Raw genomic sequence first — 12439 nt, forward strand, 5'->3', positions numbered from 1 at the left:
ACACACACACACACACACACACACACACACACAGCAGGCCTAGACAGGAGGAGGACAGAGTGTAGGTACACAGAACATCAGAGGGTCAAATGTGCGAGAAAATGAGAGCAGACAGTGTTGACAAACAATGTTGCAACCTTGTGTGGGAACCGCAGGTGCAGAAACACAAAAGAAGCAGTTCCCACACAGTTCCTCTCAAGAGAGAGAAGTTTTTGATGATGATGTAGAGGGAGAGGATTCAGAAGAAGAGGTTTCAGAATTTGAGGATCACATTTCTGAAAATTCAGAGTCTGACAGTGACTCTGAAGAAGATGATGAGATTGAGCAGCAGCCAGTTCCAAAACAAAGACGAGCCACAGGACCAGGCCGTCAGCAGCCATCCCCAGGACCAAGCCATCAGCAGCCAGCCCCAGATCCAACCGTCAACAGCCAGCCCCAGGACCAAGCCGTCAACAGCCAGCCCCAGGACCAAGCAGTCAGCAGCCAGCCCCAGGACCAAGCCATCAGCAGCCAGCCCCAGGACCAACCGTCAACAGCCAGCCCCAGGACCAAGCAGTCAGCAGCCAGCCCCAGGACCAACCGTCAACAGCCAGCCCCAGGACCAAGCAGTCAGCAGCCAGCCCCAGGCCCAGAACAAGCCAGTCAGCATGGAGCAAGTGAGGAAATATGGATGTCAAAAAATTCTGAAATTGAATGGTCTTCTCGCCCAAGAAAAGAGCCACCCCGCAAGGCTGCCAATGTGATAAGGATGCAACCAGGGCCAACACGGATAGCAGTTACTCACACACGGGACATCAAGTCTTCTTTTGAGCTTTTCATCCCAGATTCCATCCAGGAAATTATTCTTGACTGCACTAATTTAGAAGGAAGACGTGTTTTTGGAGAGAGGTGGAAGGAAATGGACCAAACCCAATTACATGCTTACTTCGGAGTTCTCATCCTTGCTGGAGTTAACCATATATATTGTTTATACTGCTTGTAATTGGGATAAGGTAAACATCTGTTCAGTATTTTAACATAAAAGTGTTTGATTGTGAGGCATTAAAAGCCACAAAATGCAACGGGTCCATCAGACCCACAAACAATGGCTGAGTAACAACAATATGAACATTACACAAGGGTTAAATGGTTTATCTCAGATTCCTGGAAGGTTTCTCTGTTTAACAAGTGTTTTCTGTCCATAAAGACGTTTCAAAGCATATTTAGTCGGTAATTAGTCAATAAAACAGTGTCTCCACAACATTAAGTTTCAGTCAGATGTCTTTGAACCACCAATAATTGATGTTCACGGCTGTTAACCACGCTGAGCCAGAGGTGACCTTCTCAAACCATACAGGACCAGACGTTACATATCACATTTAAAAAGACTGGGCTTTTACAGGTGGCCTCTGTATGGGATTAAAAAAACATTGAAGTCCCATCTGTCCGGATGGCAGCGTAGTGGTGAGCACAGCGTTGCCTCACTGCACAACGGTTGCCAGTTCAAGTCCCAGTTAAACTGTGTGTGGAGTCAGCATGTCCTTCCACAGTCCAAAGACACGCGGAGGTTAATTAGACATTCTGAAACGACCGCAGCTGTGACCGTAGCTGTTTGTCCTGTGACCTTTGACCCTGTGTCAGCTGGGATCGGCTGCAGCTCCCTTGATGATAAAGTGGTAGATAATGGATGAATGTCTTCTTCCTTTTTGGAGGATGTGCTTACATCATTGTTCAAAAGTGACCCATATATGAAATCTGCAAAACTCACAGGGTGGACTTGGTGACTGACCTGAAAATGGTTGGTAGATGGAAATGGAAGTGAAAGTGGTATTATTATTGTTATTATTATCATTATTATTATTTTATTTTTTATTGTATTTAATTTTATTTATATTGTTGTTGTTATTATTATTATTATTATCAGCATTGTTATTATTATTATTGTTATTATTATTATTATCAGCATTGTTATTATTATTATTACTGTTATTATTATCATTAGTATTTTATTTTATTATTATTGTTGTTATTATTATTATTATTATTATTATCAGCATTGTTATTATTATTATTGTTATCAACATTGTTATTATTATTATTACTGTTATTATTGTCATTATTATTAATATTAATTAGCAATCAGAGGATTTGTAGATTTCAAAGTGGGCCCTAGCAGTCTTCGGTTTGAGAAAGCCTGCATCCATTCATGAATCAACCTCTTTTTGTGCGTTCATTTTTTGCTTATTTTCTAGTTAGTTTAGTTATAAAAACTGCTTTACCTTAGTAATTTTGAATTATTTGAAAGAAATAAAATAATAATAATTGTACACCTTTTTTTAGGTGCCACTCAACATTCATCACACACACACACAATCACATTGCATGTTGTTGATTAATTGTGATTAACACGTGAAACACTTGCTCTTTAATCAGCACCTTTACATCTGTAGTAAAGGTGTAGTGCTCACTAATACTGACTTTAACACTTTTATGGACCAAATTGGACAGAAAAATATCACATAGTTTATTTAATTTCCTGGAAAATAATAGGAGCAGAAAGAAAAAAATGTCGCTTTTCTCTTTGTTGAGTGGACCTGCACCATACACCTTGTACAGTAAGCAGGGGCTTGACTGTAAGCTCTGCAAGTGCCTGTTGTGAAAGCAGAACAATGCAACAGCCAAACACTGAACAGATAAGAGTCCAAATAAAAGTAATTCATTTCTTTATTTACAGTTTTATGATTACAAAATCCATAGCCTACAAAAACAAGGTCACCAGCACAGCCTGGAAAAATGAAACATCATTTTCTATTCATTTATTTCTCCATTTGAAGGTCCAGTGAACTGGTCCCTATAACATCATGGATCATGGGAAGCCACTCTTGATGCAAACCTGTGTGTGTGTTTATGGGCAACAGTACACATGCTTTTTAAAGTGATAGTTCAGGCTTTGTTTTTGTTTTGGAAGTGTGGTTGTAAAAGTACAGACACATTTAGTCAGCAATGATTTCACTGAAGATGCTACATATCCCACACACACACACAAATATAGATACATAGGCACTTAACAAAAGGCCCACCTAATAAAACCCACTCCAGCATAAGTCTATGATATCTCAAAACTATTTTTTGCTGCTTTATCCAGATAAAAGTTTGTGTTTGTTTATAAATCGCTCACTCTTCCACACCAGTAGTTGTTGGTCCACTGCTGCCAGGGCATCAGTGTCCCTGCAAGCTTGAAATGCTGCATTGCTCCATTAAAATAATTTGTTGCAAAGTGTCGTTAAAATCAAAGCTTTGATTTAAAATATTTGAAACATTATTTTTGCTTTCTGTTCCTTTATTGGCGGCTGATTGACGGGCAACTTCACGTGCAACAGAGAATCGTGACCTGTTGAGTTCAGAGAGAACTTCTTTTTTAGTAACTGACACTTGTTACTGCGCACGTGAACAGTAACAAGTGTAAGCGATCATTAATACAGGAGGTACAAAAAGTCCAGAAACGTGACAGACCAAAAACCAACACTGACCCTCGTCTCATACAAAAAAAGTTTTTCTACATCCTTTCACTGGCTTTGATGGCTCTTTAGTTTGGCTCTAGTTTTGAGCTTCAGTTCATTTGTGTTTAAACGTATAGATGCTATTTAACAACAGCATCTCCATTTAAATAGGCTTCCTTTATGTTAATTATACATCACGCAAGTGATTTTTCCACATATACACCAGCAACAAGCAGGCTCCAGAATTGTGTTAGTTGCAGTTTCAAGTCAGTAAAGGTTGTCAAAGTGAAAATAAAGCAGCAAACACACTGAAGTAGTAGTTAACTAAAGCAGGGGTAGATCATATTGGATGAGCCTTGAGTGGTCAAACTCAGTTTTTCCTTGTTTTGTGTCTCATTTTGCTTCCTGGCACAGGAAGAATATGTTTTAGTATATCATCTAACCACACTAAAAAAACCCTGAACTGTCACTTTACAATGTTACAGACTATTGAAACTGCCTCATTCCAAACCTTTTCCATTAACCTGTAATGTTGAAGCAAAATGGGGATTAGCTACTGTGCTGGAATCCATTCTAATCAGTTTCTTCTTAGGGCTGGGTCAAACTTTCCCTGTTTCTACACATCGATCACCCCCCTTTATTTATTTATTTATTTATATATATATATATATATATATTTATTTATATATATGTATATGTGTGTGTGTGTATATATATATTTTTTTTTTTTGAGTTTGGTGGACATTCTCCCTTAAAGTCAATTAAGCCTCCATGCTTATTGACTTTTGACCAAAACAATGCCCATCAACTGAAGTGGGAAACATTCTGCACGTGTGTGAAGGTCCTATGCAGACCACCATGGATATGTACGTCACGAGGATCCTGACAGACCTCTGCTGACACTCATGGCATGGAAAGTATGACCCAGGCCTTAGTAACAATCCAATTAACCCTCAACCTGTTTAAAAAAAAGTGAAATCCTCATATTTACAGTACACTGGCGCTGGAAAAACACACAACAAGCCATTTCAAACTCAACATACTAAAAAAGGTGTAAAGATAATATGATGCACACACCGTTCAATAATGATGTAAGGCTTTTATCTGCGTAGGAAACCACTATTATGGGATGCCACATACCGCTGAACAGCCTGAAAACAACTGTGCTTTTTTTTCAGTCAGACACCGCGTAGTGGCCTGGAGGACAAATGCCATCATACATGTTATCGCTAAAATGTTTGGGTTTGAGCAATAAAATTATATTTAAAAAAAAAAAAAAACACTGAACAACACAATGTCAACAAGTTCTTAAAATAGAAAGCAGCCCTGTGTTTTGTTAGAGTGTGATTCTCTGACTTCCTCGTCTTCTCACAGTAAAATATTTCGTACAAAATACTTCCTCAGCCGCGTGTTTGATGCCATTATCAAAAAGTTGAAGGAGTGAGATAACTGCGCCGTGATGTGTTGAGTAGACGTTAAGAAAAATAACTCTGTGACCCACGACTTCCTTGAAGCCTCGTCTCTCAGACAAGTAGGTTTAACTGCCGAGTCTGTTCGCTTTGTTCATTCTGCCAAAACATTGACTGCTGACTTCGTAGATGATTCCTTGCAACACACCGCGGTTTAATTAGCCTAACACAAGTGTTTCTTTTTTTAAAAAAGGAAAAAGAAAGACGCCACCTCTGCCAGGTCACAGTCCCTGATGTTCTCCTGGTAACCTGAGAGCCAGCAGCTTTAACAAACTGGTTAGATGAGTAGTGAGGGGGTGGGTTTCTTGCCCGGCCAAGCTTCTTTGGCGTATTTCTTTTTGCGTGGCTCGTTGAGCGTCTCTGGTAGGTAGGGCGCTGTGACGGGGGTGGGGTTGAGGGTGACGGGCGGCTGGTGAGCCTCCGGGTCCAGGTCCACCTCTGGGGCGGGATTAGGGAAGGGCAGAGGGAGCCCTCCCTGCATAGCGGCGCCCCCTGGAGCTCCTGTTGGCTGGTTCTCATGACTCGTGGGAGGCAAGTCTCCGTAGAGACCTCCGCCCAAGCTGTAGGCGTGCATGCGTTTACCAGCCATGTCATCGAGACCCAGCGTGTTCTGGCCCTCGGATCTTCGTTTCTACAGCAAGGAACACAGAGTTATAACTGGGGTCATACATTTAGCCTATGCAAATCACACAACTCCCCACAGACAACACAAACACTGAAAAATCAACTGAAGTCAACAGAGATCTACAGCTGAATAGTTTTAAAACACATGTGAACCCGTTAGTCCAAATGAAGTTGTAATAAATCATAATTTCATTAATCAAAGTCAGACTAACATCTAGATAATGATGTGGGTTGAGAGTTGAATTACTTTTGCATAGAGTTGAGAATCACAGGGTACCTAACGATACAATACATGCTCCATGATACCGATAATACCACGATCATCAATATATTGACAGACAATCATATAGTGATACATCACGACATCTGTCTAACTGAAGAAAACAAAGTCTGTGAAAAGTCAAAAGTGCAGGAGATAAAAGAATTTAAACATGTGCTGACACCTGACATCAACTGCTATGTGTGACAATAGTTTCTCACCATTGAAAAACATGTTTACGGAGCACCCACGCAGCACGATGCGCAGACGAAAAGTGAATCTGATTAAGCTGAGAACGACCTGAGCAGAAGATTTACCGGTGAATGCAAACCAAAGAATTCAACTGTGCTAAGGTATTGCTTTAGAAAAGTGAGTGTAGGTTATAGTGGTTTTGTTGATCTACTAGTTTATGTGTGTGGGCTTATGTGTTATGTGCCGAGGTTGCTGTGTGTTCATTTTTTTTTCTTGCCACCGGCCCCTCTCTGCACTTCCTTCCTTTGTGGGGGAGAAAAAGCACAGACTGAGGGACAGGTTTGGACAGATTGTCTGTTCCCATTTATGCCATCAGGACATGAAATGACAAATACCCCATGACTGACCCTGCTGCCCTCATTCTCTGAAACCTGACGATGAAAGTAATCCCATTTTCTCACAGGACAGGCGACCATCTTGAGAGGAGAAACATTGGAACTTGAGATTTATGAACAATGAACAAAAGAAGAAATGCTTACCTTGATGGGGATGACGGCAGTCTGCACCATATTTCTAAAACGTCCAACATTTGGGTCTATATCCTCTGTAAATAATAAAGGAGTGTTACGATTGCTACACATCAACATATAATCAACATGTAAAGTACATTTCTTGGAGGCTGGGAGATATGGTTTCAAAAAAGTTATCTGGATATTTTTAGGCTATATCCTGATAAACAAAGTATATCAGGATATAAAGATGCACACAGGTCGTTTCCTGGGGCTTATGAAAAGTTTTCTCTTGGGATGATTTCTCCCCAAGAGTGTATTTACACTGCAAAATACACTCAAATAAAAATAACTTCTGTTTATGATCTTCAAATACAGTTCTTACCTTTCATTTCAGATAATAGCTGGTTTATTACATTGTCCTTTTAATGTTAAAGGAATACTTCACCGATTTGCATGTGGCTTTGTATCGCTAGAATAGCAGTAGTAGTTCTGCACTTTTTAGACTCACCCATACATTCCCAGGATGTAAACATGGTACACGCTAACCAGCTCTTGACCTGAAAACTAGAACTAGAAGCCGCTGCCACCGGGTGGCGAGTATTTTGTTTTCTATTTTTCTATTTATTATACATTTAATTCCTCACGGGGATTTGTGTGTTTACACAACTAGCGTCTGCTTCGAAGCTTGAGACAGCGAGCTCAGTGCATTCTGGGAGTTATCGTTCATCTACATTTCTGTCTTTCTCGGCCAAGAAGGCACTTGCTTCAAATATTATTTCACATTTCTACTACATAGATGACCCAGCTTTAACAGACATTCATCTTTCCAACGGTGAAATATTCCTTTAAATTAAGGATATTTGGTAGAAACAATGAAATGTGGTCAAACTCCTGGACTTTTATTCCTACCTGGATTAATGATACAGTCCTCCTCGTTGAAAGTAACTCTGGAGTTCCTCCGTTTCCTTTTCGGCCTCTGGATTTCAAGGTTGCCCTCTTCGATGGTCAGGAGGGAGATGCGCTTGTTGTGCGCTGTATTGAACTCTGTTAGGTTCTGTTTTCAATCAAAAGAAGAAGAAAAAAGTGTGTATAATGTGGCAGCACTGCTATAAAAAGGATGACGCTTCCAGTAGACTGGGCAAGATAACAACAATGGAAAAAGTAGATATAAATACAAGTAATAATCAATTTACCTGTGTGTGTGTCTGCTGCTTACTTGTTGAAATGATTGTTATGGTTTTTACATGTGTCTACAGCACTGACTGGGCTATACGGACACTTGCTCTCAGTGAAGACATGGTTCCCAACAGCAACATAAGATTTAAGACACTTAACAAAAGGCTCACCTAATAAAATCTATACCTGCTTAAATTTGAGTTTTACAGCTGTCAAATTATTCTATTTTTCTATTTCTTAAAAGTGATTAATAGCAGAAGTTCAACAGTTGATTAATTGCAATTCTATTGTGTATAATGTTTTATTACTACAGAGTGTTTCTGTTTAAGTTCCTATCAACAATGAAAAACAAGTTTTACCTGCGTATGTTGATTCTAAATCAAATTAATACAAAGAAAATTAGCTCATGATCTTGAGTTTCAAATCTTAAGAAGTGCAATAAGCCTGAGCTCACACAATGTCTACTACAGAAATGTTACTGCAACAACATTTGCACGTTGCAGGAGTTGTTGTTTCATTGCCACCTCTGACTGTGTTAATGTTGGGCATATGAACAAACCAGGCTGCAGCATTAACATGTGTGAACAGTCACAGTTAATGTCTCTCAGCAGCTGCAGGTTCATCTTTTGATCTGCAGTCTTCTACACCAAAGTTGCACTGTATTCCATTTGTGTTAGTTGCATGTGTTGTATGTGTTGTATGTGAGTGGGACCTCGGTGTGGGAGTTCAAGAGAAAGCTCAACTATACATTTCACAACAATCATCAGCTACTTTCAAAGGTGTAATATCAATCAACTGTCACATTACCCTTAAGTGGTAAAAATCTAATTTTCCTTGTGTTCCTGCTGGCAGCCATATTTTCAATTAGCGTGAGTAAACATGTCTCAAGACGGTTTCGAGTGCAAAGTCTTTGTTAGTTCAGCATACAACCATTAAAGAAAACCCAAACTAACCCTTTACCCTATTTAATATTAATATATAATAAATTATATTATCATATATTTTTGTCCAACGTTTTTTTTTTTTTTTTTAACAAAGGGCATTTTGCAGTTATTCCAACCTCTGATTCATTCCAACTTTGCATCCACTTGCAATCCACCAAGATCAGCAACATTCTCTTCTGTTTTGTGTAGTTTGTGTTTGTCATTACCTCTAGCTCCGTCTCTTCTTCTGGAAGTCCGAGCAGACCTTTCAGCTCCTCGTCCTCTCCAGTCTTACTGTCTCCTGTACCTGCAGTGCCCTGGGTTTGGGGTTTCTCTCTGATTGTGTAGGTCCGTGTTGAGGCTCCAAAAGACATAGTAGAGTCTATGGGCACCTGCTGAGGCTTGTGTGCCTCCAGGCGGATGTGTCCGAGGTAAGTACCATGTGCTAAAAATGGTGACAGTCAAATAAAAAGTATTTAAAAATAGACCACTTGAACCTGCATCAAATGTGACTCAGCCTGTTCCCGATGTTAATGCACGTGTTTCACATGTAAAAGAGAGCAACAGATAAATACCACTTCTTCATGGTAGTTTTGCTATATAATTCCACTGTTACGGCTAACTTAATTTTAATGTTGTGTTTAAACATCAATACTTTTGTATTTGCAGTATCAATATCAACTGGGTATCAACCTTTCTTTATCACCTTATATCAATAAATGTTTTGTCATTCAATATCTTATAATAATGATAACCATTTCTGGCATGCTGTACACTGAGAGGTGTAATGCTGCCCTCCATAGTTTGTTCTTGGCGTTTCATCATTGAAATTTCAGTACCTACAGTTCATCTCATCCGTGTTAGTGAGCCAATGAGCATGCATCATCTAACAGTGCTTGTGATTGGCCGTTTTAAGGCATACATTTAATGAATGAAGGCATGTCAAGAGGTTTTTAAGAGCATGGCATAACTTTGAGGGCAGAAAGCTGTTTTCTGGAGGTTAATTCCACTCCACCATAACCAGAATAAATGGCTGATGGAGCCATTATTGACTATACCTGATACCTAATAATGACTCAATACAAGAGAATTTTAACAGCTGCTACGCAAAATCAAATTTTGATACCTCAAAAAAGTAAAAACCTGATCTTTCCATGTGATAAGCCAGAGCAGGCACCACAACTCAAACTAAGAAAACAAGGGCTGAACTACATTTAAGGGAGGCACCTCTTCAGAGAGAGTTGCAACTAATGTATTTTTTTTATATATATATATATATATATATATATATATATATATATATATATATATATATATATATATATATATATATATATATATATATATATATATACACACACATACATACATACATACATACACACACATACATATATATAAATAATTATAAGTGTTAGTTTTAGAACCCTAAGCAAGTGTGTCAATGTATACATGAATAAATACAGTAGGTGTGGTGGTGAACAGTTTCTTACTGCTGTTGAGGTCTATTAGAAAGACCCTTTTCAGGTGTTTGTGGTAGACCAGGGCAGAATGGACACGCGAGCATGACTGGTGGTCAATGGTGAAGTCACACATGTCTGGGTTCCTCCCAAACAGGTAGTACTTCTTTTCATCTATGATCAGTTTCTACAGGGACAAGAGTTTCAGGGACACGGTTACAGCAACAGCTGGAAAACAAAAGGGTCTGTTAAACAGTCTGCACTGTATTTGTGCCTCTGAGCCATAACTCAACAGTGATGCTCCCCACTGCAAAGCTTAAATCTCAGGGCTAATGTCACTCTTACACCGTTTGACGCCGTGCAGTCATTAAAAATCCCCCAGTGTGAAAATCACATCTGGGGAAAGATGGACTGTCAGGCTTGTATCTGGTGCATTCACCAACTCATTAGACATTACAGAAGTTAAGGAGCATATACAATAATGTAACATGATGACAAGGCCACAATGCCTTGAATTTACAGCAGGGTTGCCAGGTCTATGGTTTTGCCCCAGAACTGGGCTACTTTCAAAGGTTTGCTGCCAGTTTGTTTTGGCGAGTTGAATGCTGATGAGAACCAAGACAGTGAGGGATCCCAAAATATGAACACAAGCAACACTGTAAATTGTTATTTGCTCCAGCTCAAAAATGTTCTTTTTGCCACCATGCCTAATGTTCAGCCAATTACAATATAAACAGTGAGTTGAAATTATTAAAATTGCATAAAGTATATTTGCAATAAAGCCTTTACATGATTTAAACATTTACTATAGTTAATGTAATACCTCATTTCGTAAACACAACAACTTTAAATGTTGTGGTTCATCAGTGTATAGCAAAAACATGTGACATAAATAGTAACTGCATGAGATCCAGGAAGGGTGGAGGCATCAGTGAACCACTCTCTATGTTCATAGAACCCTTGTATTATTCTAAGAATATGGGGAGCATGTTTTAATACACTATTACAACATATTGAATAAGGATTTCAGGGGTAGCGTATCTTGATAAAACATCCCCTTTCAAATAATGTACACCCGTACAAAATCACTGTGTATGACACCACTAATTACTGCATGAGCACAGTGAGAATATGGGGAGTTTACAATGGATTACAATTATCATACGCAGAAAGTAGCACACATCTACAACACAGAACACCTGGCTTTGTCACCAGTGGGCTGGTTATGTCACGCAGACCTGGCAACCCTGATGAAAAGGTGAAAACTTCCACTTACCTCTACTAATTTGTCTCCCTTCATCACATCTAAATGGAGACCTGGGGGCGGTTTGCCAGCCCTGAAAGCAATAGGCAAGTTACCGCTTTGGACATTAGAATATTCCAAATACAATGAACACATGCATGCTTGCAAAGCGTTTAAATACAGGGATTAAAATGATGTTTTCTTCACCACTGAGGGCGTAAAACAAGTCCCGGGGTCTTTTAGACAAGTGTGAAAACCCTCATGGCGCCAGAAATTGCTGTCTCAAAACAAGACGAGGGCTACGATCTACAGTATGTTCAAATAATCGACCAAAGACTAACATTCGTACACATGAGACCAAGAAATCACGCGACGCCATCAGTGTTAACGGGTTAGCTTGCTAGCTCGAGTAAATGGTAGCGTTAGCAGCGGTTGCTCCCGGGCTTCTCTCTAAACTACAGTAAGTTACATCAACCAGCGAACGCGGCTCTGCTCGTTTACATGTTGTCTTGCTGCTCAAGCAGAGCGTTACATGTTTGACGCGTGCAGTTTCTCACCATGATGGACAATCAAAAGGAGCACTCTCGATGCTTATTTTAGTCGCCATCTTGCCTCAGCTTCTAGAAGCCGAACAGCATGATGGGTAAACGTCACTGTGGGATGAAGGGAGTTGGAGTTATGACACCCCCGAAACACTTTACATCCAAGTTTCACTAAATGACTCCCAACTCAACAAATGATATTGTGATTTTAGCTTGAAAGCAGCCTGAACCCTAGTTTAAAAGCATGTCTTGTGCTTTGTTTAGTATGGGGGATATAAAGCGAACAAGAACAAGCCTAAGTTCCCTGGAGAGCCACTAGAGGTCCTCAGCCTCAAGAGTTTGGACTTGTACGTGCTGAATAAACGTCGTCATGAAAAGCATCTGCTTCAAACCTGGCACATGGATGAAATGGTTGTGAGCTTTAATTTAAAAAAACAACAACAATTAATGTATGTAAAACGTTAGAATGTAACTAACCCAAAGGCACTACAGCTCTCTATTAATTCAAGGAACGTGTGTCAGTCCGCCTTCTTCTAATAATAATACTTTCTGGTAGGCTA

General features: G+C 39.6%; 1 protein-coding gene and 1 non-coding gene across 2 annotated transcripts; both read right to left on the reverse strand.

The window, feature by feature from the left end:
- Nucleotides 1-4563: 4563 nt before the first annotated feature.
- On the reverse strand, nt 4564-12024 carry ppp1r8b (protein phosphatase 1, regulatory subunit 8b). Its single transcript, XM_058648499.1, has 7 exons — nt 11895-12024; nt 11371-11431; nt 10128-10281; nt 8862-9079; nt 7445-7589; nt 6563-6627; nt 4564-5579 (listed from the first exon to the last, which is right to left on the reverse strand). The coding sequence occupies exons 1-7, from the start codon at nt 11942-11944 to the stop codon at nt 5226-5228; spliced, it is 1047 nt and encodes a 348-aa protein (XP_058504482.1). The 5' UTR covers nt 11945-12024; the 3' UTR covers nt 4564-5225.
- On the reverse strand, nt 10361-10529 carry LOC131472020 (small Cajal body-specific RNA 1). Its single transcript, XR_009242053.1, has one exon. It is a non-coding gene; the product is annotated as a small Cajal body-specific RNA 1 (non-coding RNA).
- Nucleotides 12025-12439: the final 415 nt, after the last annotated feature.

This window comes from Solea solea, chromosome 13 (genome assembly GCF_958295425.1).
Source record: "Solea solea chromosome 13, fSolSol10.1, whole genome shotgun sequence".
NCBI lineage: Eukaryota > Metazoa > Chordata > Actinopteri > Pleuronectiformes > Soleidae > Solea > Solea solea.